The sequence below is a fragment of the Sinocyclocheilus grahami genome, unplaced genomic scaffold, assembly GCF_001515645.1.
Source record: "Sinocyclocheilus grahami isolate Dianchi unplaced genomic scaffold, SAMN03320097.WGS_v1.1 scaffold410.1, whole genome shotgun sequence".
In the NCBI taxonomy this organism is placed as follows: Eukaryota; Metazoa; Chordata; class Actinopteri; order Cypriniformes; family Cyprinidae; genus Sinocyclocheilus; species Sinocyclocheilus grahami.
The window spans coordinates 1,366,509-1,393,438 of record NW_015505589.1 but is presented as its reverse complement, the minus strand read 5'-3'; the positions used below and the strand labels follow the sequence as shown (position 1 = coordinate 1,393,438).

Sequence of the window (26,930 nt, the reverse complement as noted above, 5' to 3'; positions counted from 1 at the left end):
GCATTTCTTACAATCGACTGCGAGCCCACGTTCATCTGCCTCCATTTTTGAATGCACCTTCAATTCTAATCAACAACCAATGCATAGAACCTGCCCTACATTTTTTATCTCCTGATAATAGTAGTTATGTTAATAGCTGGTATCACCTATCCACAAAAAAAAAAGTGCATTGTGTTGCCAAATGCATGTTGAACTCACAGCCCATGGGAGAGTGGAAGGATTTACTGTGAACACGATACAATAAAAACATTGGCTCATGAGCTGCTTGCATGCCGCACATCGCTCTGAATCCTTCAGCGCATTAGACTATGTGCTTATTTAATTAAATCACAGCCTTTTGCAATTTGATAATCACAGTGAGCCATATTTCTATTCTGATTTTAGTTAAATTCAAAGACGCATTTCCAAAGCAATTGCACAAAACACTAGATTTGTGAGATTAAAGATCATTTATGTTATTATGAGAAGGGACCAAATCGTTTCAGTGTATTATGTATTATGTATAAACTGTGGTGGGCCTCCAGAGTCTAGGGAATTAATGGAAAATGCTTTTTATGTACATACATTTGCTGCATCACCAGTCAGAAAGTGTTTAAATTGAAAAATTATATGCTTCACCTTTAGCCAAAGATGTGGCAAAAGGTCCCCTTAGAACATGATTAAGTACTCCCAGCGGTGTCTGTTTAGAAATCTGTAGTTAGGCCTTGTTCACAACAGGAAAAAAACACATGAATTTAAAATTTTACAAGCATGTGCCAAACCACCTTCATAGATGGTTTAAAATGGTTCAAAATGGTGATGTGAAAAATGTTTTAAAGTGAAATTTATGGAGCCAGATCGGCCTCAAAAATAACACATTTGCAAAACAAAATTCATAAATGCACAGCACAATTTACATTTACAAAATCCGATTCATAAATACACAAGTAAATCATCACACATGCGTGGACTGCTTTGAATTTGTGTGTGGTATTTTTGAGACCTTCCTGGCAGGTTAAGATTCATAAATATCTTTTTTTGGAGGATGTTCCGTTCAGCCAATCGCGGTGAGCTTTTAATCCACCAATCAAAACGCTCTTTACTGAACAGACTCAAGAAGCTGATTACAATTTCTACAAAATCACATTATGCGGAGAGATTTAGCATGGAGGATGAAAACCACACTCAACGAGTGAGTAAAGTCGTTTTTTTTATCTGATGGCATTTTCTTATGATTAAAGGTTGTTTTAGTTAATTAAGTGTGCAGTGTTACAAAGTTGTTAGTCCATGCCAGCTTTCTTATATTATAACTGGTGTTTGTAGGAACACTTTAGTAATCACAGGATGAATGGGCGATAAACAATCAGTAAAACAACGATTTCGATGCTAAACTATTGCATAATTTTAAATACGATTTGTAGTCAATGGGTTCTAAAGTTACCATTGCGACCAGCTATAATCATAAGAAAATGGCATCAGATAGACTATATTCTCATGCTTTTATAACTCCAAAGACAGACACCGGGTGTCTGTGAGCCCGAGCTAATGAAACATTGCCAGCAGAAATTATTTTCCGTTGAAAAGGAGTTTAAAATAATTAACCTGGGTGCTGGAGCCCCTATCCATTATGCAGTCTTATTTAATAATTGATTGCTGTAAGTGATATTTCCCACACAGATGATGATTAGAGACTTTGTAATAGCGTCTGTTGTTGAGACGGCTCTGAATGATGATAAATCAGTCCTACTGTCTCCAGCCATGTCTCTGATCCGTCTGTGCTAAAATGTTATGATTAGTATCAATTTAAATGGATGTCATCTTCAGTAGAATCTTTCAGGGGACGCCATTCTGTCACAAAGACCCAAATTGATTGCGATTCAATTGGGGCACCTTTGTAGTAACCACTCATGAATAGATTTCACATTCCTCCCCTCACTGTACAGTTTACATTCAAACATTGATCCGTCCTGCTTTGATGTTGGGAAATGTGAAACAAATGGAGCAATGATAGAAGCGATAAAATTGGAACATGTCGCATCCTGGTGTTAAGAACAAGAGCCGTGCTATTGGCTAGAGCATTGTTTCTTATCTCAGCTTGAAATATGTGGAAAAAGTGCTGACGGTTTTATCACTCCCAATGCCGGTTGGTTTATTCCTTTCGTTGTGTCCCAGCAAACCCTTTTATATGTTTCTGTGTGTGTGTGTTTGTTCTTTGGTAGCTGTCGTGGGGTGTGAAAATCAAGAGGAAGTTGAAAAGCGTGGCTCCTTTCCTGGGCAGGTTCAGGCCGCTGGTTGGACAGTGCTGTCACCAATGCACCCCGGAGAGTCTGGTGAGAAAACGAGAGGGATGAAAAGATTATTTGAAGATAATAAAAGGACAAACAGCCAGAGGCAGACGGGGAAGTACACAGATTTAGGCTCACCTGAAAACCTCAGATGCTGCTTTCACAAACCCATATCATGAGGGACGATCAAAGGGATTTCAGAGCACAAGCGAACATGTTACTTACGGTAGGAATAGCACGAAAAAAGGGATTAGGAGTGGAGAGAAAAATAATGAACACTCAAGAGCATAGTTCCCCCCCGTGCTATGAAGAGCTTTTTAGAAAACTGCAGATGACTAAGCTTGTTTCCAGCAGCACTGGTCCCAGTGGACACATCGTGCTGAGAGCTGGGAGAGCAGGGCTAATGGAGCGGTAATCAGAGGGTTATTGGATCGAACCTCTCCTGAACGAATCTATTAATCTGAACCATCTCAGACCAGCCAGCCAGATAAATCATATTTGAGCCATTTGGTGTTTGTATTAAAAGTCATTTAAAATGCATGCATGGATTTTATTTAACAGCTATGTCAAATAAAACGAACAGAACCAGGGGCGTAGCAACTGCTATACTTTTTGAGATGTCTGCATTTGCCCTCCTAGTTTTTTTGCGCAGGTAATTATTGATAATCAGGGCCTTAAAGGAATAGTTATTTACTCAAAGTGATGTTGTTCTGTAGAGCGCAGAAGGAGATGATTAGTGGGAGGTAGTAATTTAACTATTTTCTGTGGAAACCTTCTGCTTCGAAGTTAAAGGGATAGTTCACCCAAAAATGAAAATGTGTTGTTTATCTGCTTACCCCCAGGGCATCCAAGATGTAGGTGACTTTGTTTCTTCAGTTGAACACCTTTGATGATTTTTAAGCACGTACACATCTCACGCATATGAAGTCGTGCGCATGCTCGAAGCAGTTGGACGTAGTGGTGTATTAGAGGTAAAAAATTATATAAATACTGTTCGGTTTCTGGCATAAACCGATCGTTTCGTGTGTTGGGATATCAATGTGTCGTCACGAGCCGCAGGGTTTAATTTGGATTTGTCTGTGCATGTTTTTTTTACTCTCATAGACTTTGTTACCATTGCCATCCATTATAAGACTGATGGACTCCAACGGTTGGACTTAAAAATCATCAAATGTGTTCTACTGAAGAAACAAAGTCCCCTACATCTTGGATGCCCTGGGGGTAAGCAGATAAACATCACATTTTCATTTTTGGGTGAACTATCCCTTTAAAATAAAAAAGGGTTTGTGGGAAATTTTAAAATATGAAATGAAGTCACATTGTGAGAAAATAAATTGCAATTTGGAGATCTAAAGTTGCAATTGATCTTTTCTTTCTGAAGTAGAAACATTCATACTTTTTCAGTTTATTGTCGTAAAATCTGGCGCAGCACATCTTAACTCGCCACTACTGTTCAAAAGTTTGGGGTCAGGAATTTGTTACAATCTTTTAAAAAGTCTATTTTGTTTACCAAGGCTGCATTTATCTTAGCTAAAATACAGTAAAACCAGTCATATTTGGAAAAGAAACCGTTTAGAATAATGTTTTCAAATATAATAATTTTAAAGTCCAAATTATTATTGTTGTGATGCAAACCCTAAAAAAAAAATATTTAAGATACATTTCCTACTAAGTATTGTTCAAATCTATTAACATATTCAGTGACATATCGCTCGAGACTTACTGATATAAACATTTATTAAACTTTATTTGGAGTATCACTTGTGCACAATACACATTTCTAGAGATATTTATGAAAGATATAAATGCAAGATATTTAAAGTCTACCTGAAGTATACTTGCAATAGTTCCACTTCAGCACAATCAAATATACTTCAGTATATCTTTAGTTGGACTTCAGCAATACTTCCATACAATTAAAGTGCATTAAGTACAAAATTAGTTGTTCCAATTTAGCAGACTTTAAATATGCCAGTTTAGTATACCAAAAGTAAAATTGCAGAATATTTTTTATTAAGTACATAAATATGTAAATGCTTTTGTAGTATACTTGGCATGAAATAAATGTATTTCAAACACATTTTAATATATTTTAATTTTTCACTTGGGAAGCTGAATTTTCAGCATCATTGCTTTAGTCTCATGATTCTTCAGAAATCATTCTAATATGCTGATTTGCTGCTAAAAAACATGTCTTATCAACGTTGGAAACATTTATGCTTTTGTGACTTTAGGATTGTTTGATAAATAGAAGGTTCAAAAGAACATCATTTATTTGAAATATTAATCATTTTCATAAAAATCAAAGAACATTCTGACCCCAAACTTCTGAACAGTAGTGCAACCATTAGTTTATTTCCAAAAAAAGAAATTTTTACAGCCAATAGTGACTTACATTTTGGTTTATTCCAAAAAATATGATAGTTTTCACTTTTGAGGAACTAACCCTTGAATTTCAAGGAACTAACACTTTAATTTCAAGTGGTTTATATGCTGCTACACAGAAAAGATAATACACAAGTTATTAATTTGCAAAAGTTTATTGAAAAAGTAAATTAGTCTTAGTTTGTTTGAGAGCTTTGAAGAGGGCTGATGCTGCAAGGGCTGTGATCATGTTAGCTATGGTTGACGCAAATGGCAACCCAAAAAATAAAATGCATATTATTACTCCACTCCCAACTCTTATATTCACAGCCTCTCAAATACGTGTGTTCTAGACACTTTTTAGTGATGAATTGTTGGGAGCTGATACAGACGCTTGAAAGACTAATTGTACGGTAGCTCACTTAAAGGGACAGTTCACCCAAAAATGAAAATTTGATGTTTATCTGCTTACCCCCAGGGAATCCAAGATGTAGGTGACTTTGTTTCTTCAGTAGAACACAAATTATGATTTTTAACTCCAGCCGTTGCAGTCTGTCTTATAATGTAAGTGAATGGGAATCACGGCTTTGAGAGTGAAAAAAATCATTCACAAACAAAACCAAATTAAACCCTGCGGCTCGTGACGATACATTGATGTGTAAAGACACAAAACGATCGGTCTGTGCTAGAAACTGAACAGTATTTATATAGTTTTTTACCTCTGATTCACGCAATGTCCGAACTGTCCTGAGCGGCAGCGCGTCCTCCTGAGTGCGTTCTCAACAGCCGGCACGTGACGCGTCTTCTTCTTCTTGCTTTACGGCGGATCGCAGACTTATAAGTGCATTACCGCCACCTATCTCTCAAATGGACCATTGACACTCTATCTTCAATCTCAATTAGGAGTCTCAATGGTCCATTTGAAAGACGTGCCGGCTGTTGAGAACGCGCTCAGGACAGTTCGGACATTGCGTGAATCAGAGGTAAAAAACTATATAAATACTGTTCAGTTTCTTGCACAGACCAATTGTTTTGTGTCTTTACACATCAATGTATCGTCACGAGCCGCAGGGTTTAATTTGGTTTTGTTTGTGGATGTTTTTTTTTACTCTCAAAGCAGTGATTCCTATTCACTTACATTATAAGACTGACAGACTGCAACGGTTTGAGTTAAAAATCTTCGTTTGTGTTCTACTGAAGAAACAAAGTCACCTACATCTTGGATGCCCTGGGGGTAAGCAGATAAACATCAAATTTAAATTTTTGGGTGAACTATCCCTTTAAACTAACCCTGTCACTGAGATTAAAAGACACTGTTTTGTCTGCATTACGTTACACAACCAGCATTTATTTATTTTAATTCTAATTTATTTTAAATATGCAAGTGATCAAGTCTTACACCTGGACTGTAACATATCCAGAGTCAATTTGTCACTTTCTCAATCTCTGTCAAGTAAAAATAGGCAAAAATATAGAAACTATATCAGAAACTAGCTTTTTTAAAACTGAGTTGCATGTCAACGTATTTTGAGAAACATTTTATTTTGGAAGTATTTTATTGAGGCATTTCTTTCAGGCTGTGATTTATAGTGGAACTAATAGGGTGCTATTTTAAACACTAAAAGGCTTCCCGAAAGTGTGTCATTATCTCAGTCTATATGGGACAGCAGAACAGACTCTCTGAATTGTGATGGAGGCTGGTTAGCACGCTCTCCATCAAGTTTGATCAAATATCTTCTTGTCACTCTCAGGGTCTGAAGTTGCTGCGTAACACTCCTCCTCTGGGCTTTCAGAACCTGACGTGTGTGAACGAGACACACACCGGGTAAGTGCACATCCTTCACTCGACTCAAGCCCTCCCCTCCGGCTTCAAACTGCTCGAGTGTAATTACTGTTTGCGTTTCTGTTCGCACGCCTGGCACATGCACTTCAGTCACAAAATAAAGAGCCCTAGAATAACTTTCTCTTCATTTTTTACATCGCAGACCCACAATCGAGCGTGGTTTCCACAACCCCGCTACCCTTTTGTGAAAGGGTACTCTTTTTGAGTCACATCGGCCATGAACACACACAGCAGTGCTGGGAAGATACTTTGAAACTGCTGCTTTCCAAGCACAAGCTAGTCATTTAAAGTAGTTCAGCTACAGTCAAACTACTGTTTTGATAAAGTACTTGGCTTCACTACAAGCTACTAACAAAAAGTAACTAACTTCATTGATGCTATGTAAGAGTTCTACAAATAAATGCTGTTCTTTTGAACTTTGTATGCAGCAGTGTTTTCAACATTGATATTAATAATAATATTAGAGTTTCTTGAGCAGCAAATCAGCATATTAGAATTATTTCTTGAAGAATCATGTGACACTGAAGACTGGAGTAATGATGCTGAGAATTCAGCTTTGCATCACAGGAATAAATGACATTACAAAATATGTTCAAATAGAAAACATTATTTGTAATATGTCACCTTATTACTGTTTTTAATGTATTTTGATTAAATAAATGCAGCCTTGGTGAGACAGTTCTTTCAAGAAACATGAAAAAAACTTCCCAACCCTAAACTTTTGGAATTTAGTGTATGACTAACATCATAACTTATTATGATCAGTATGTCTATCACAATACAACATATTGATATCCGTTAAGGTGACATCGCTTATACATTGATTACTAATTTTGTAGACTTTTTCAGATTTCTTCAATAATTTACACCAAATCAAACTAAAAAAATACAATATATACCAAACTAAGTAGAAAAACAGTGATGAACAGCAGCAAATAAATACGTCCTTACAAAAACACATAAAACTAAGATTCATCAAGATAAATTGGATTTCCTAATGCTTGAGAGAGTTCAGGAGATTGTGTTTGATTTATAGTCTCTAAAATTGTGTGCAAAATGTAATATGACATAATTAAACCAGCAATGGAGCGTTTTGTCATGATGCTGGTTGGAAAAATTTGCTTGTTACTGGAAAACCTAGAATATTTTGAAAACGGCTAATGAAAATGTAGATGTACTTTCAATTTCTCCCAACAAGACACACATCAGGAAAACAAATGTTTTATACATTTATGGGAGTGATTTATGGGAATTTTTCATTAAATTTTGGTTAATTTGATATTAATAATCACTGTTTCGTCTAGATGTGAATCCAATTTATCCATATTTCTATGCAAAAAGTGAATGCGATTGTTAGTATGCCAGTATCTGTTTTGAGTTTGGGACTGACTTGTGTAATTCTGACCACACACAAACAAAAAAATAATTTACAGGGTTCACCCCTGCATTTGAAAGCAGATGGCACTCTTGTGGCTATTGCTGACAGATCCTGGCGTGTGGTGATGCAGTCATTGTTTCCTTGAAAAAGAGGACTCCCATAAAGAAAAGTTTCTAACTTCCAAGAAAACACTTTGTTAAAGCAAATAAATGGGATTTGTCTCTCCTGCATCAAAACACACAGAGGCAGACTCTGTGAGCACCCGGTTTATCTTCTCAATCACCTTCCATTTTAGAAAGTGTCAGAAGTCAAGCGCTGCAAATCCTACGGAAGCGTTTCATTCGGCTTGAATTAATAGTCCCAGATCAGAGCCTACTCTTTCGTTGGCTGAGCTAATTAACATTTTGGAGCCTGATTATGCTGAGAATATGATGTATTCACCTATTGCTGATTGGTCAGCGATTGTTTTCATTGTCCCAATGTGAGTGAGACAATCTATTTACACAAGGGCTCCTTTTTATTTTGCTAATCGGGTAAAAGAGAGTAGGCGTACATGAGTGTATTGTGTGAGTGTGTGTGTGTTTTCAGGTACCGTGGCTGGTTAGTAAGGAGGGTGTGCTGTTTGCTGTTTGTATGGGGCTGTGAAGTTCACCCCAGCCCTGCTGGAGACAGACGGCACAGAGTCTACGGCAGCGAGAGGTGCGGTTCGCTTGAGCACTCTTCACTGATTAGATGACATGCCACGTGTAGAGAGAGGGAGAGAGCAGAGAGACATGCATTTGAGGATTGAGAGGCACTCCCTTGAGGCTCCCATTGAGATTAAATTCAGATTTCTCTCTCCTCTGTTAATATAGAAGATTGGTAGCCACTTAATCTATCATTACATTAGATTGCATGCAGAGATGTGCAAACCTAACTATTGTCAATGCTGACAGTACAAAGTTTTTTTTTTTAACTTTTTTGGCTGTATTTTCTTTTTGCTATATTTTTTATTGCACATAGAATTTCCATCCCTTTACATTACAGTTTTAAAATAAACTAATAAATTTAATATTTTATTTATGACTGGCAAATGTGCATTACAAATAAGAATACTTAATGCTTTTATACTTGAATAATTAAATCAAATTTTCACATTTGACAGATGTCAAGTTTGAGTAAATACATTTTTAAAATATGATTATTTAAATAAAATCAAATAGATGCTAACAATGAAAAATAAACATATGATTAATTTTTGAGTGTAAAATATAAATGCAGCATAAAGACCAGCCTATACTATGTGAAGCAAAATAGCAAACATGTTATAAATACATGGTGTGTCCAAACTTAAAGTTTCTATTATCAGCTATTTGTATTATCACTGCATGAAAATGAAAGCAAATTGTTAAATATTATTTGTAAATATTTAATACATAGTATTAGTAACTTAAGAAATTAAACATAATTTTGTCTTTTTTCTATTCTTTGTTAGAGTGAAGTTAAAATGTACAACAAAACACTGTGAACTCACAAAACTGTATTTCTTACTGTTAAAAACTATGGCTGTCAATAGAATAAAATAATTGCAATAGCATAAACCATTGTCAATGGAGTAAAATAAAATAATCTCAGAATTATGGATCCATCCTGAAACAGAATGCAAAATGTATCACAAATATCAAAATTAGTATATTAGTAACTTAAGAAATTAAACATAATTTTGTCTTTTTTCTATTCTTTGTTAGAGTGAAGTTAAAATGTACAACAAAACACTGTGAACTCACAAAACTGTATTTCTTACTGTTAAAAACTATGGCTGTCAATAGAATAAAATAATTTCAATAGCATAAACCATTGTCAATGGAGTAAAATAAAATAATCTCAGAATTATGGATCCATCCTGAAACAGAATGCAAAATGTATCACAAATATCAAAATTAGTAAGTGTGTTAGAAAATATAACTTTAAATAAATTTATCATATGTGAACATTTTACCTTTAATTGACCTAAAAATACATTTTTTATAAGCTCTTTTTCGAGTTCCTAGAAAGCGCTAGTTTGAAAACTCTTGGACTGGCCGCTTGGTTGCTTGAAAGTTCGATCTTAATGAAGCCCTGTATAAGGTCACTAGACTAGAACTGGATTTACCTGACCTTGATTGAATGTGTTTCTGAGGAGAGCATTCTTGCATTCAAAAACAGTTCAGCAGAGCACTGTTGGCCAATTGTGACCCATCACTACTGGAATGGCATTCATTTTAATTTAGCTGTCAAGTTCCGTATGCCACATTATGCCATGTTAGCTTTTCTCTTTGCTATTTACCTTGGTTCAACCCTGTTACCACACCCTCCGTCCATTCATCTAACTCAATTTGGGCCCTAACATTTAAATAACCTTTTATAGTCCTAAACGGCATTGGTGTGTTTTTCACTCTGGAGGCATAAGCGGTTTTGGTGTGTTTACATGGTGTTTATGTGATGATCCATCACACAATATCCCCTTTGTTTACTCTGTGGTCTGTTGTCCTGTGACTCTGTGTGTTTTTACCCAGAGTGAGGCAGGCTTTGATGACGGCATGTTCACCAGATGAGACCAAGGCGATGGAGCAGGTGATGCCTGAAGTCAGAAGTCATTTAGGCAGACTTTTGACCATCACACAGACCATCATCTCCCCCTGGCTACTCAGGTCTGAACACAATTCTCATTCTGAAAGCAAATCACCTGTTCATTCATCTGCAGTTCATTCAGCTGAATGTTTGTGGTGGATTTTTGGTTTTTGTAAACTTTAATAATAGAATGTTCAGCATTCCAAGTGTAACAGCAATTATGCCCCTTTTTACAATATGTAATATAAGTCTCTGGTGTCCCCAGAATGTGTCTGTGAAGTTTCAGCTCAAAATACTCCACAGATCATTTATTATATCATTTTGAAAATGCCTATTTTGAGTGGAAGCAGAAACACACTGTTTTTTGGGCCTGTCTCTTTAAATGCAAATTAGTTGCTGCTCCCCGCCTCCTTTTCCAGAATGGAGCTGCGCCATTACAGCTCTGACCTGCTAAAAACATCTGTTTTTGGTTCTGATTGTCATGATTATCACGCTGAAATCTGAGTTTAAACTTCTGATATGTGGTTTTCTGAGTGCACATCCGAAGCACACGGACAGAAAGCGGCTGTCACAACATGTGAGTACTAAACTAAGTTCTCAATCACACACAAGTTTAAGTTAAAAACACATGAGTTACAAAAAACAGTCCGTTATATCTGTGAACTGTTGGGAAATAAATTGCATGTTTATTTTAGATCTGTGTGGCAGCAGCAATATACATTAAATAAATGAATAAATCCACTGCTCTCTTGTCTCCTCTGAGGCTGGGACTCTAAATAGTGTTCTGTGCTCGTCTGTGCAGCCAAAGACCGAACAGTTAGCATGTTTTGCTCAAACTTTCGCCATGGCATTAGAGCTGGTACACCGTTGTCGCTTGCGAAATCAAAATGACTGGGTCGTTGGTGGAAACTTACAGATTAGGGGGGCGGTAATATTATAATGAGATCCCTTTGCCACATCACCAAGGGAGCGAAATCTGATGCGCTCGTTTTTTCAGACGCTGGCAGAAAAAGGCTTACCAAAACAAAGTTACTGAGTTAATCTTTTTCACGTTGGTTGGTAGATGCACCGGGGACCTGATTATAGCACTTAAAACCTGGAAAAGTCAGATTTTCATGATATGTCACCTTTAAATAGTCACACTTCTTTAGGTTTAAAAAATGACCCACATTGAAAATCTGAGATTTAAAATCCCATTTAAACCTGAAATTGAAGTTCAAGGAAATATCAAATGAAGAAATATTTCACCTCATGCATTTCTTGGTCACTAATCAAATAAGAAAACTTGTACAAATGAGTGCAGATGCTCAGTGTCACAAGTATTTAACTGCTTTTTTGCTGTTTGTTTGAGGTTGACTTCATGTGAGGTCACGAAAGCTGCATAACTGCACTAGATAATTACAGAGCGCTTATGAAGGGCAGAATGTCAGTGCAGCTTGCCACATCATGCCAGCTGTGCATCTGCATATAGATATTTTAACTTTTTCAACTGATTTCTCACTGAACTCTCTTTCAGGCTGGTGAGCTGGATGCTGCTGAAGTTCTTCAGTTTGATCTTCTGCAGTGTACAGGTCAACCTCAACCAGATGGCAGCTTTACATCGTGCCACACAACTGGTAACCACACAACTAGGCTTTATTCCTTCACCCCATTCTCTTATATAACCTGTTTTCCTCCCTGTAGGCATCCTGTGATTCATACATGACAATGCATGCTTTCATTCTTCCTGAATCTCATTAGCCTTTACTGCTTTTCTTCTTTCACCACAAATTTTCTTCAAGTTTCTCCTTTTTTATTTAGTTATTTTCTCCACATTTGCAGTGTTTTTCTATACCAAACTCAATTATTCTCGATTTTGCTGTATGATATTGCGATTTAAATATATGAAGCTGAAGGCTGCTGTCTATATCAAAATGCTCTTTTTGTGTGTGCCTCTTTCTTTCTCCTTCTCTCACCCTATTGCTCCATTTATCCGGTTTACACATTTATTTTTATTGCAGTCAGGTTTTCCACCTCAGGCTTTTGGTCACACATAACTCTTTATATGGAAGTAAAAGCACACTTTGAAAAGCTTTTTTGTACCATTCAATTGGTGCAAGTGCAATATGAAACAAAACATCACAGAACTGATTAGACCTCATCTGCTGTCTGATTTTATAACCAATTAAACATCCATCCCGCAACACCACCAGAAATCATCTCTTTGGCCTCAGTCCATGTGTGTCACTCCTGAAAATATTGAGCTCACCTGCAGATCAGATACTCACCGCCCACTCAGTCTAACTCCACAAAAATACAATTTGAAAGAATTCAGAATGTATAATGCAAAAATCCTATTTATTATCAACATTATTTCCTTGTTTTCCAGTAAAAATATTAAAGTATCCTTAAAACAAGCTATATACTTCAATTTCTAGATGTTTTTGTTCTGATCTCATGAGTGTAGATGGTTACTTTTATTGATAAAAATAACTATATTTGCGGCATTCACGTTTTTGCAGTGTTTTAGCAAAAGTATCAATCTATTTTGCTGCTCACCATGTTTCTGATATTGTAGTTAAAATAACCACATCTACAGCTAGAGCTTTACAGTACGTCTTTACCAGGGGAAAGAAGCTACGTCCACATAGAGGAAAATAATGAATCATGTTTAGCTATAGATAAAAATATTAGCGAATATAGTGCCGAATTACCATAAACGTTCCTGAGCGCTTGTTGTGTATAGCTCTGTTGCTTTGACTTGCTGCTTTAAAGAGGTCATGAACTGAGAAACCAAAATTCCCTCGATCTTTTGACATACAAGAGGCCATTGTACTATAAAAACATTCTGTAAGTTTTAGAACTCAGTCGTTCTTTCTAGTTCGTCTAAAAACTGGTTATATTGAGGCCAATCTGCCAAAATTACAGTTTGTGTAATGTACTACTCTATGATGTAATAATGTAGCTAAATACCGCCTCCGCAGAAGATAAACGCCTGCTTCTACATCGCTGCCTGTTTAGCCCCGCCCACCGATTTGCGCACATAGTAGGTCAATAACAAGAGAGGAAAACACAGGTTTACACAGAAACCAAACGATAAACTTTTATTTTTAATGAAGTTCCAGACCGCGTCGGTAAGAACTTGGCTATTGTTCATTTAATTTTACTGCGGATTTGTTTACAAACAAGGCACAATTTGACATGGAATTTTTAGAAAGATTGAAACTAAAAGACAATGCTGTGTGACCATATTGGATCCGATGTCGCACCACACAAGTGTGAGTAACTGTTTTTATTATGTGGTCACTATTGCTGTGTTATTACAGATAATTTATTATGTATTTTTCCTTTTTTACCCTAAATCACAGCAGCGTCCATCTATGAAGGATGCAGGCTGTCAAACACACATACACAACTATTAGCCAATCATAGCAGTGAGAATTTACTTCTGAGTCTACAATCTGCCACACCTATTCAAGCAGAGCATTCTGATGAGGGGGCTTAAAACATGACAGAAAATAGCCTGTTACTTCTAAATTGTGATGTTTTTTGATGTAGAAGTCTTGATAACATAAGTGGACCTCAAAACAGTACAAAATAAAAAATAAAGGAAGTCCATGACCCCTTGAAACCATAGAAACGGTAGGCAAGAGAGACACCACCTCCTGCTGTCACTTGTAACCACTGGTGTCACTGTTGGGCAGTGTCACTTAAATGGATGGTTCACCTAAAAATTTAAATTCTGTCATCATTTACTCAGTTGTTCCGAACAGTTGCCGGTAGCCATTGACTTCCATAGTATTTTTTCCATACTATGGAAGTCAATGGCTACCAGCAACTGTTAGGTTACCAACATTTTTCAACATATCTTCTTTTGTGTTCAGCAGAAGACCTGCTGAACACAAAAGAGAACAACTTGAGGGTGAAGAAATAATGACAGAATTTTTGGGAGAACTGTTCCTTTAAGAAAAAAAAGAATAATTTATACCATCTAATGTCACATTTTGTAATATTTGCCATATTTGTTGTGTCTGTATAAAAAAAAAAACTTCTGTTTTGCAACTGAAGTTTTTGCTGTGTGGACTCTAGGTATACATAATTTATGATTGTTTTATAAGTAGATTATTATGGGTAGAGTACTTGATTAGAGTTATGATGAACAATGTTGTGTTTGCTATAATAGGGTTATTGTAATCTTTAACCTGCTCTTGGGTCTCAATGTTTATATTAAATAAGGAGGCACCAGAAGTTCGGGGATATTAGCACACTTGGTACAAAGGGTCTGGAAACACAGTCTCAGAGCCATTTTCTGAAGTACAAAAACAGTTCATTTACAGGTTCATTTTCAACTATGTACTTACCGCTCAACTGTAATTCTGACTGCACTGAAGTGTCCTCTCATTTTGTCTGTGTGTGTGTGTGTGTGTGTTGCAGAAATATCCACTGGTCTATGTGTGTGTTCGGCAGAGCGGCATCGATCACGCTCTCATTTGTCTGACTCTTTTCTGCCACAACTTGAGGGTTCCCTACACCATTTACCCAGCCCACGTCCGACAAACCTGCCTAAGGTATATTTATACACACATTCACCCTGTAGCGCCCACAGAGGTCTAGTTTGTTTAGAAACCTTCTTAGCACATACCCCCACAGTTCACATCATTTCCTGCCCTCTACCAGTGTAAATTTACATCACAGCTCTGTTTGTGTCAGTAGCGCTGGTTTTGTTAAAAAGAAAGGTCTTGTTCATTAATTTCATACTAGTTTGGTGCAAGCACAGCAGTTTCTAACGCGCAGTGCACTTATTCATGGTTTGGTAAGTAATGAAACGTACAATTCTTCAAGAATCATGGCACAGTGTGCTGGAAACGGCAGTCGACCGCAGAGAGGGATTGGTGGGGGTAAATAGTTTCCTCCTGCAGGTAACGGAAGACTTAGACTCCAGGCCGCGGGGAGGTTTGTGCTTTGTTTACAAGGCTACATCAATAATTACTTTATAGCTGTTTATACAGATTACTGTGTCAGTAATTGTTAATGTACAGTATTTATGATATGCATCAAACTTATGGTGCAATGCTTGATTGATTGTCACTGGATGTGGCAATCAATCATATATGTGTGCATATATGAATACAAAATTTATAGTGTAGATCAGCTTAATTCACAGTTCCTTCATTTTCTGGAACAGAATTAGCAGTATGATTTGATCCAAGTTTCAGTGTACCATGAATACACTAGAAAAAATAAGAGTTGAAACTTTTGAAAGAAGAGTTAAATATATTATGTAGACATGTGGTTTAAACAACAGGAGATATTTTCAGCATTTCAATATATACGTAGTTTACTTATTTATTAACAGAAAGTGGGAGTATTGCTAAAAGTAAGTGGTTTAATTTTGTGAATCATTAATTTATCAGCAAGAAGAAATACAACTGATTTTAGATGATTTTTCACCTAATTTCGGTTTCCTTTTTTTATTGTTTAAATTGAATATAAGTGATTCATCCATCCATTCTCCAACCTCATCCTATGTAGGGTCGTGGGTATGTTATAGTTAGATTATTTTAATATATGAGTAATAACTTATTAATTTAAAAATGTTTACATCATCCTGTGGCCTTTTGGAAATTTGCTGAGACTGCCTAGTGATGTAGAAATTACAAACGCGTTCTCAAACGTGCTTTCCAGTGATGTGGATGGATCATCATACTAAACCACTCTGACAGTGTTTCTTGCAGTTGTGTTATTCAGTGTTAGTGTTGCTACTAAATTTTTATTTTAGAAAGCCTGTATTTTCGAAGCAAGCATCTGTGTGTCAGAGGAGAGACATAAAATGTGCTATAGCAAGAGAGAAGTGGCAAGTTGACACTTCTATAGAATCAAATGGTACTTTTCTCATGCTTGAACAAAGCATTATGAAAATTCTGTCATCATTTACTCATCCTCGCGTCCTTCTAAACCCATACGGCCCGAAATGGACAAGAAAGCACCACAGAAATGGCTCATGTGACTCATGCCCTATATTCAAAGTAGTGTTATGTGTGCGAGGAACTTGTCATCGGAATTAAACCTGACTGAACGAATAACTAATAAAAGTAGTAACTACTTAAACTAATAAAAAGACTTGTAGGTTTGAATTGGTCTAATGACACAATCAATCACTGAATAATGTGGTGCAATTATTGGCTTATTTAATGAACCACACTTTTTTCAAAGTATTAAAATAGTCGCTAATGGAATTAAGGAACCAGAAAGAGTAATATGAACTTGTTGATTTTGTGATTCCCATCCCTTTTTTCACGGTGCCAAGTTACTTCCCCAGACCTTTTGACAGTGAATTATGCTGTATTAAGTCTAAACAGTACAGTAGCAGAGTAGTGATAAATGGTCGTGTTATGTGGATGAATCAGTGCATCGTAAACACAATTTCAGGCACTTGCAAAAAGGCCTTATCCACTAAACAGCAGACTCAATTACCCGCGATTATGAGGGTCATGCATTAAAACCTAGCTGGTATTTATCAACATCGCTGTATGACACTTTTGTTGTAGCTGTTAGGAAGTGTCTTATAAAGTGCCATTATGAAATATGAGCTTGTCCTGCCTTTTGTATATTAAACAAAGCAGAAAATATACACGCATAATGGAAATCAGACATTAAACAAAAAGATAAACATTAGTATGTCAGTGCAATATTGCATAGCATACATAAATGAACAAATAAATAATATGTTGGTTGGTGGGGGGAGGGAGGGTTGAACTATATTTTATCAAGATTTTAACAAATATTTCAACAAAAAATATTTTTAGTTTGAAGGATTAGTTCCCTTCCATAGATGAAAACTATCTTTCGAAAGTTTGGGGTTTTCTGAAAGAAAAAATTTTACATTTTTCTTTAGCATGGATGTAACAATTTGATCAAAGTTGGCAATAAAGACATTAATAATGTCACTAAATATTCCTGCTATTCTTTTCAACTTTCTGTTAAAAAAAAGGCAACATCACTGTTTTCAACATTTCCTGAGCAGCAAATCAGCAGATTAGAATGATTTCTGAAGTATCATGTGACACTAAAGACTGGAGTAACGATGCTGAAAATTCAGCTTGGCATGACAGGACTGTTACATTTTAAAATATATTCAAATAGAAAACAGTTACTTCAGATTACATTAATATTTCACAATATTACAGTTTTTACTTTTACCCCAAAGCTTTGAACGGTAGTGTAATTCGAAACATAAAAGTAAGGCTTGCTCGTCCTGTGACTTAAAAGAGTTTATGATGATGACATTTCCAGAAAGTGAAAATAGTCAGTAGCCTTGCAGGTTTTTATGGTGCATTCTGGTAATTTCTCGGCAAGAAAAAAATTGCAGTTCTGGAGCTATTTTGATAGTAAATTGTACCAGAATTTGCTGAATCCCTGGGCAGTGCACTTACTACTGAACTAAGGGACAGATTGAAACACACCCTGTGAAATTCTGACCTTGTCTCTAAATAGACATCAGGGAAGAAAGTGCTGTGAAAGTGCAGTATATGGCCCCTTTAAGTCTCCTCTATGTTGTTATTTGTTGGATGAATAACCTAAAGGAATGTCCCATTAGTCACTGTTAATTGAGGCCGTTTTGTCTTCTCAGGTCCATCCTTCAGAGGCTGGGTGTCGTCTTGCTCCCAGAAGGCAGTGGCTCAGAGCGAGACGCTGAGATGGACAGCCTCTATTCTCCAGTCATGACCTCTGTAAGCCCCCACAAAGGCTGAGTGTGCTGTTCTGCTTGAATTGCCAAGATTCAGCATACGATAAAACAAGTGAAACAGACTGTCGCTTCAGGCGCTGAGCTGCTGGACCGTACTTAAGACGTTTGCGCAGACACACTGCTTTTGAATCCCATCGATACCGGTTTTAGTCTCGAGACGGACAATCACCCACGTTTTCGGGGTAGGTGAGGCTGCATTAGTAACCTGCCCTTGATGGGCGCAGCGGTTCCCATGACGATGGGGCACCTGCGGACTGCAGATGTTTCATTGGGAGGTTGCATGATTCGCTGAACCCATTACTCTGCCTCACTGATGCCTGGAGGTGGATAATAAATCTCCTCAGGCTCCAGATTTACTGTCAGAATCATACTGTTATCTGAGTTTCTTGAAGGAATGTTTTATTAGCCATTTACAAGAAATATTTACAAGAATTTGGACGTTGTGACTCAGAGGATTTGGCATAATCTGCATTAGGATCTTGATTGCAAGAAGAGCTGATATTAGTATTAATATGAAGGGCTTTGATTAGATATGTGCATATGTACGGCTTCTGACTGGCGTAAATGAACAGAGGAAATAATCTGTCATGCCTGGAATAGCATATGAGCTTATCAGGCTTCTCAAGATGGATTTGGGAGATATCTGGCTCAGTGTGTGTGTGACAGAGAGAGACAGTTAAAGAGATAGTTCACTCAAAATTACAAGTTTGTGATTTACGCACCCTTATATAATTCAAAACTCATATGACATACTTTCTTGCATGAATCACAAAAGGAGAAATTTTTGCAGAGCACTGACGCTGTTCTTTCTCATATTTGAAACGGACCGTGAGCAGGGACTGTTAAAGGGGTAGTTCACCCGAAAATGAAAATTGTGTCATTAATTACTCACCATTATGTCGTTCCAAAACCATGGATTTTAAGAATTTAAATGAGACCGGAGAGATTACTGTCTCTCCAGTCAAAGTCTTTTCCACCACAACTTTGATACTTCTAAAAGGTCATAAAGTTATTGTAAAAGTAATCCATATGATTTAAACCGTTTAATCCAAGTCCTCTGAAGAATTATGATGGCTTTTATTCACATATATACATTAATCAACGCATATACATAGAGCACATCAAATATGGAAAACAGAAGCTCAGCTGTACTTCCCATCTCATTGTTTCTTGTGAGTTGAGCACATTTGGACAACAAATTTTGGTTTCATTAAAAATATTTTCATGTGTGTTTTGAAGGTTATCAATGTGAAGATGTAGTAAGTAATGACAGAATTTCCATTTTTGGTTGAACTATCTCTGTAATAGTCTATCAGCAGTCAATTTATATATTATTACGGAGACAACAACAACAAAAATTATTTAGTGAAAATGAATAATAGCTAGATGAACACGAGTGTGACCAAAAATTCATCATGGACTCTTGCACATGTAGAAATAAATCATATCACACTAATGCATTTTCCTCACACTTGTATGGTGTTTCACTTAATACAGATTCGAAGCACACAAGGACCAAAGTCCTATTCATTAATTGAAATGAAGCTGTTAATAAATTACTAAAATTGAAATAAATAAGAAATAGAAAACTAATCATGACAAACACAAAACTATTATCTAATACCACAACTAAATTAAAGTGAAACATTTAAATATAAAATTAAAAGCTAATTCAAAATTAATAATTTAATAGTAAATAATACTAAAATAACACTGGTTTGAATACGCACAATCATGTTTAAAATTTGAGAGCTAGGTTTTAATAATGACTTACAGTTCAATCTGTTCCTCGCACACATAACACTACTTTGAATATAGGGCATGAGTCACATGAGCCATTTCTGTGGTGCTTTCTTGTCCATTTCAGGCCGTATGGGTTTAGAAGGACGCGAGGATGAGTAAATGATGACAGAATTGTCATAATGCTTTGTTCAAGCATGAGAAAAGTACCATTTGATTCTATAGAAGTGTCAACTTGCCACTTCTCTCTTGCTATTGCACATTTTATGTCTCTCCTCTGACACACAGATGCTTGCTTCAAACATACAGGCTTTCAATTAGATTTTTATTGGACTGATTTTGCAGATATTGCAGTTCATTTTTTCTGCTTTATATCTCTTCCTAATCATAAAGCTGTCCAGCCTCTCTGTTTTCCAACAAACATTTTTATCCATCATTTCTCCTCTTTTGTTCCACTCCACAGTTTATTGGTGAGCTGTTACGAGAGGGGGCCGCAGTCAGCGTGGGCATCTGTGCGTCCGGAGGTCACAGTGGGCAGTGGCTAGCGCGTGTACATCAGGCCATCAGTGACGGTCTAGTGCCTGATGTTAGCGTCGTGCCAGTGGCCATTTCCTATGATTGCCTGCCACGCTATTTTACACGTCCACAGGTGACGACCTTAGTATTAACAACACACACTCCATTCCATAATGACCTCTATCAGACCATCACCATTAGCGCATGGGGCTATTAAACAAACCAATAAACAAATTACAAACACAAGTAGATTCACATTTAAATGACAAAGGCAAACACAATAATGGTGCTCATAAACACAATGATCATAGTCTTTGCCAAACTCTTAACTCAGTATTAAACTTTGTCATGTAACCTAGTGTTACAGACTTGAGTGATGCCTAAAAACATGCAGCTCGTTTTGGAAAGGTGTGCTATTGCTTATCAACCACACAGAACACTTCAGCAACCTTATCATTGTCTTAACAACCACAGAACACAATGACAACCACCCAAAACAACTTAGCAACCACCCAGAACTCATTAGCAGCAACCTAGCATTGTCCTAGCAACCATCCAAAACACCCTAGCAACTGCCCAGAACACCCTAGTGACTACCTAGCAAACAACACAAACAACATTATCCTAGCAACTATACATAATACCCTAGTGACCACCCAGAACTCTGGCAACTCTGTTCACCCTAGTGAACACTAGCAATGTTTTAGCAACAACCCAGAAACAACCTAGCAATGTCCTAGAAAAATTATATTGTACTAGCAACCACACAGAACACCTTAGCGACCACCCAGAACTCCTTAACAAACACCCAGCTTTATCCTAGCAACTTACAGAACACACCAGCAAACATCTAGCATTGTTTTAGCAACCACACCAAACTCCCAGAACACCTTAGCAACCACCTAGCAATGTCCAAGTAAGCAACATTATTCTAGCAACCGCCTAGAACACCCTAGTGACCACCTAGAAATGTCTAGGCAACCACTCAGAACTTCATAGCATCCGCCTAGCAATGTCTTAACAACCCTCCAGAAAATTTTAGCAACCAGCGTTTAGCAGCCATTAACAACCAACTTTTTTTTTAGCAACGTCCTAGAAGGCAACTTTATCTTAGCAACCTTACAGAACACCCCAGCAAGAACTTGGTTCTTGGTTAGCAACCATCTATCCTTAAAACACCCAAACGACCACCTAGCAATGTCCTACCAAATATCCAGTATTGTCCTAGCAACCACACAGAACACCTCAGCAACCAAACAAATAGCAGTGTCTTAGCAACCACCCTGGACATTCTAATGACCACCTATCAATGTCCTAGCAATCACTTAGCATTGTCATTGTCAACCACAGAATATCATGACAACCACAGAATACCAAAACAACTTGGCGACCACCCAAAACTCGTTAGCAACAACCTTGCATTATCCTAGTAACCACCCAGAGTACTGTAACAACTACCTAGCTTTATCTTAGCAACCATACAAAAGTGGCCCACCCTATTGACCACCTAGCAAACAACACAAATAACATTATTCTAGCAACCACACAGAATACCCCAGCAACCTCCTAGCATTGTTTTAGCAACCACACCAAACACCCAGCAACCACACATAACACCATAGCGACCACCTACCAATGTTCTAGAAAGCAACATTATCCTAGCAACTGCCCAGAACACCCAAGTGACCACCTAGCAATGTCTTAACAACCACCCAGAACTTTTCAGCAAACACCCAAAGCACTCTAGCAACCACTTAGCAACATCCTAGAAAGCAACATGATCCTAGCAACTACCCAAAACACCCTAGCATCCACCTAGCAATGTCCTCTCCCAAACATCCAGCATTGTTCTAGCAACCGCACAGAACACCACAGAAACCAAACAAAGAGCAATGTCTTAGCAACCACACAGAACACTCTAGCAACCACATATCAGTGTCCTAGCAACCACCCAGCAAAATCCTAGAAAACAACTTTATCCTAGCAACCTCACAGAACACTTTAGTCACCACCAGAACTCCTTAGGAACCATCTATCATTATCCTAGCAACTTCCCAAAACACCATAACAACCACCGCCTAGCAGTGTCCTACCAAATATCCAGCATTGTCCCGGCAAATTCACAGAACGCCACAGCAACCAACCAAAGTGCATTTTCTTAGCAACCACCTAGCATTGTCTTAGCAACCACCCAGAGCACCCTAGCAACAGCATAGCAACACCCTGGTAGCCACCCAAAGCAAGCTTTTGAGTCGGGTCAGGAGCAGTGTGTAGGGCGTCCAGCCATGTGTAGGTAATTAAGGAACACCCTAGCAACAGCCTAGAACACCCTAGCAACCGTACAGCAGTGCACAATAAACCACTCAAAAGTCTTGCATAGGAATTGCACTTGTGTAGTTTTGTATTTGTAATTCTTGAGGTGAACTGATTCATTACATGGTAATAATCAGCAATATTCAGATAATTAAAATCAGATGGCGTGTTTTTTCATTTTGATTTGATGATTTTTAATATGCAGCTTGTGAGATGTGTTTTCTAACTCTGCAATGGTACAGACTAGAATGTGTCGACTCAGAGAAAGATAAAGAGAAATCTATATTATTGTGTGCATCCATCTCAAATAGACGCCAGTTATCATAGTGATTACAGCCACTAATTTCTCCTCTAATGGCTCTTCACCATTAGAGCTCCGTGAAGTTTTCTCGAATTAGATCCAAGTCATTTGATCAGCCTGCGTGAGTGGCAGCGTTTGAGTCAGTGTGTTTTCATTTGTTTGTGTGGTCTGGAGGCCGGCCTGATGTCTGCTCTGCGGTTTGCCATCTCCCTGCTGAAGGGTGATCACAGAGGAAGTGTTAGGATCCATTTTGCTCAGGCTTTCTCTCTGAAGGTAGGACTCACACACTCAACCATCCATACACGCATAACAATTATAGTTTCATACAAATGCAGACCCTTAACGCAGCTGTTCTCAGCTGGTGGGCGGCCGGACTGTTCTGATAGGGTCACAGATGGCAGGGGAATAATAAATGCAAATAATACAATGCATCTTGCAATGTAATTATACATAGAGTAAGTATTGTGAAACAAATGGGCTAATTAACATTAAAAGGAGGAGAATAATTCATAAACTTGCAGATTGATCCAGTGTTTGGTAATATTTGGGTTTTTGCAATACCACAATTTGAGTAGTTGATATCAATACCTTGAATTTCTTGAAAATATGCAATTAAACACTACTTTAAAAAGTTAAACATCAATATAATTATTAATAAATTACATAAAACAATGGATTATAGCTTTTAAATACTTCGATAGACTTTTCATATACATAGACTACTGTTCAAAAGTTTGGGGTTGGTACTTTTTATTAATACAATTTTAATACAAATTATCTCAAATAAATGCTGATTTTTTTTTTAGCTTTGTTCATCAAATAATCCTGGAAAAAAAAGCAGCACTATTGTTTTCAACACTGATAATAATAAGACATTTTTGATCAGCAAATCATCATATTAGAATGATTTCTGAAGGATCATGTGACACTGAAGACTGGAGTAATGATGCTGAAAATACAGCTTTGCATTACAGGAATTAATTACATTTTAAAATATACTGATTGAAAAAAATTGTTTTAATTGTATTAATAACTTACAATATTACTGTTTTACTGTATTTTGATCAAATAAATGTAGCCTTGGTGAGAATAAAATAATTATTTCAGTAACACTAAAAAAAATGCACCGACCCCAAAACTTTTGAATGGTAATGCAAGTAAAGATTTCTTCATTTTCTCAAGTAGCTGTTTAAAACAAGTGGAACAGGAAGTGATAAAATAAAGAATCTGGAAACAAATTACAAGCAATAGGACAAATATGCAAAAGAAAACTTATTATTGGCATAGTCATTTCCCTAGATATAATACTGATTGTGTAGAATCATGGCTTTTCTCTTTATTGATGGTTTATTAAAGCTACTAAAGTTATCCATCCATCCAAGTGAGACATTTTGTTTTATATTATAGCTGTAAATGACAACTATTTACACTGCAAGGCCTAAAACACAGATTCACAATTTTGTTACTAAACTCTGTTTCTGAAAACTACATTGTTGGATCTATGCAGTTTGTGGTAATATTAGTCAATTTCATGTATAAATTTGTTTACTTGCTGTAGTAAATAAATCTAGTACTGCCACTATCGCACTGACTCTTCATTTGATGTACTGTGAGTCTGTTCGACACATGCAAGCTCCCAAAGATCAAACTCTTGCACTTTAATAATCGTTACTCTATGTATGAGGCTAAGCTTTGTGTATGTGTGTGTGTTTGTTTTATTTTAGCTTCAACTACAAGTATGGCCGTCATGTCTACCAGTCTGGTGTCCTGTTTGCTGCTCCACAAGCATCGCAAGGTTTTTTTTTAAAAACTCCTTTGGGGCTTTAAATCATATTCATATATCACTTTTTTAAAACTTTTTTATTAAGCAAATTAAGTAGTATCCATGAAAACTAAGGTTAATAGTTGGCCTCTATTGGTGCTGTGCAGTGATATACAGTGCCTTGCAAAAGGCTTTTTTTTTCACGTTTTGTTTTGTTGCTGCCTTATGTTAAACTGCTTAAATTACTTTTTTCCCCACATTAATCTACACTCCATACACCATAATGACGAAGCAAAAACAGAATTGTCACAATATTAAAAATTCAAAAATTCTTAGTTGAAGCACCTTTACAACCTCAAGTCTTTTTGAGTATGATGCGACAAGCTTTGCACATCAGCATTTGGCTATTAACTGCCATTCTTCTCCTCACCTCTTCACCTCTCAAGCTCTGTCAGGTTGGATGAAGGCAGACACACATTTTGAGCCTGAGGTTCTGAATGCTCTGGACTGGGTTTTCATTAAGGCTATCTCATATATTGAAATGTATATGTAAATGCTAATACACACTACATAAATATCGTCACGCAATGCTAATGTTGTTAACATTAACATTTTGAGAACAAAGTATAACAATAATAATAATTTGCATGGTTTGATGTGATATGAGCTAAGCAATCGTTAGACTTAATCACCATTGGTAGTGTGATGTATTGTAATGCTTTTTTTCTCAGTTGGTCAGAACAAAAGTAGCAGAATTGTTACTTACTTGCTAAGATGACAATATCTGGTGAAAAGTCTTATTTGGGTCATATTTCCAAGATGTAGGCTAGAATCTGTGATGAAAATAATTCCGCAAATTACTGCAATTGCAGGTTTCAAACCGAGATAGCGACAAAGAGGCAAAATTTACAGACTGCAGCTTTAAAATACTTATTTCAACACAAGTGTTTATGTGCTTTATGTATTAAACAATGTTGCATTAAAGTGTCTACACTGTGTATTAATAAAAGCCTAAACATACTGTATATTGACCACTACATTAAATTAAAAATAATTTAATACCAGCTCTATTAACCAATAAAAATGACTGGAACCCTTTTATAATAGTACATTAATTGGTTTATTAATCCTCCACTGGTTGTAGATGATTCATACAAGCATCAAACATGGTTCTGCTTGCTTTAATGACACTGCTAATGATTGTAACGATCTTCTTCCTCTTTCTCAGGGTGTGCGTGTATCCGTGCTGTGCAGGGACATCTGTTGGCTGCTGGAGGAGGTGTTGTTTAGAAACACAGACGTGGGTTATGGTGGCTCTCTGGTCGGGCTGGTGCATCACGCGCTCTCTCTGCTCCACCCGTATCTGCTTCTGGCTGCAGCTCCGCCCACAGGAGAACCCATCATCGCACCCCGGCCCGATCCAGACTCTCTGCTCATACTGAGCCAGCACTGCGATTTGCTCACTCACGTCTTCATACACGAGGCTGTAGGAGGTAGGCAGAGTGTGTTGAAGATTGGGTGGAGTCAAGGAAACTTGCTGTTGGCAGGCATCATGCACCTGTCTTTTTTGAGGGGGCATCAGTGGGAGGTCTGGCTCATTTGGTATACGTTGGCAAGATAAGACATGATGACTAAAAATAAACCTTGTTAGTTCATTTTATTATGTTTAAGGCATGTTAGTCTATTGCTGCTTTTTAGGTTAGCAAGCAGTGTAAAATCGTGACCTAATATTAAAGGGATAGTTCACCCCAAAATGAAAATTCTGTCATTAATTACTTCACCCTTATGTCATTCCAAACCTGTAAGACCTTTGTTCATTTTCGGAACACAAATCAAGATATTGTGCGTCATGATACTCTCGTGAACATGTGCCAAAGACTGACATGGAAGAGAAGAAATTGTTGAATAAATTCGTTATTTCTAGTTTACTTTGGGCACAAAAAGTATTCTCGTAGCTTCATAAAATTACGGTTGAACCCCTGATGTCACATGGACTATTTTAACAATGTCCTTACTACTTTTCTGGGCCTTGAACGTTTCAGTTGCGTTGGTGTCTATGCAGGGTCAGAAAGCTCTCGGATTTCATCAAAAATATCTTAATTTGTGTTCACAAGATGAATGACGGCCTTGTGGG

At 37.1% G+C, this 26,930-nt stretch overlaps 1 protein-coding gene across 1 annotated transcript in view; it reads left to right on the top strand.

The window, feature by feature from the left end:
- Nucleotides 1–2,116: 2,116 nt before the first annotated feature.
- gpat2 (glycerol-3-phosphate acyltransferase 2, mitochondrial) overlaps nucleotides 2,117–26,930 on the top strand; it is a 37,826-nt gene continuing 13,012 nt past the window's right edge. Inside the window, exons 1-14 of the mRNA XM_016232369.1 lie at nucleotides 2,117–2,122; nucleotides 2,199–2,309; nucleotides 6,380–6,453; nucleotides 8,438–8,548; nucleotides 10,384–10,518; nucleotides 11,955–12,054; nucleotides 14,852–14,985; nucleotides 18,048–18,147; nucleotides 20,368–20,553; nucleotides 23,209–23,307; nucleotides 24,391–24,415; nucleotides 24,593–24,643; nucleotides 24,759–24,829; nucleotides 26,025–26,289. Coding sequence (XP_016087855.1) covers nucleotides 2,117–2,122; nucleotides 2,199–2,309; nucleotides 6,380–6,453; nucleotides 8,438–8,548; nucleotides 10,384–10,518; nucleotides 11,955–12,054; nucleotides 14,852–14,985; nucleotides 18,048–18,147; nucleotides 20,368–20,553; nucleotides 23,209–23,307; nucleotides 24,391–24,415; nucleotides 24,593–24,643; nucleotides 24,759–24,829; nucleotides 26,025–26,289 — 1,468 coding nt within the window. The remainder of the gene's footprint in view (nucleotides 2,123–2,198; nucleotides 2,310–6,379; nucleotides 6,454–8,437; nucleotides 8,549–10,383; nucleotides 10,519–11,954; nucleotides 12,055–14,851; nucleotides 14,986–18,047; nucleotides 18,148–20,367; nucleotides 20,554–23,208; nucleotides 23,308–24,390; nucleotides 24,416–24,592; nucleotides 24,644–24,758; nucleotides 24,830–26,024; nucleotides 26,290–26,930) is intronic.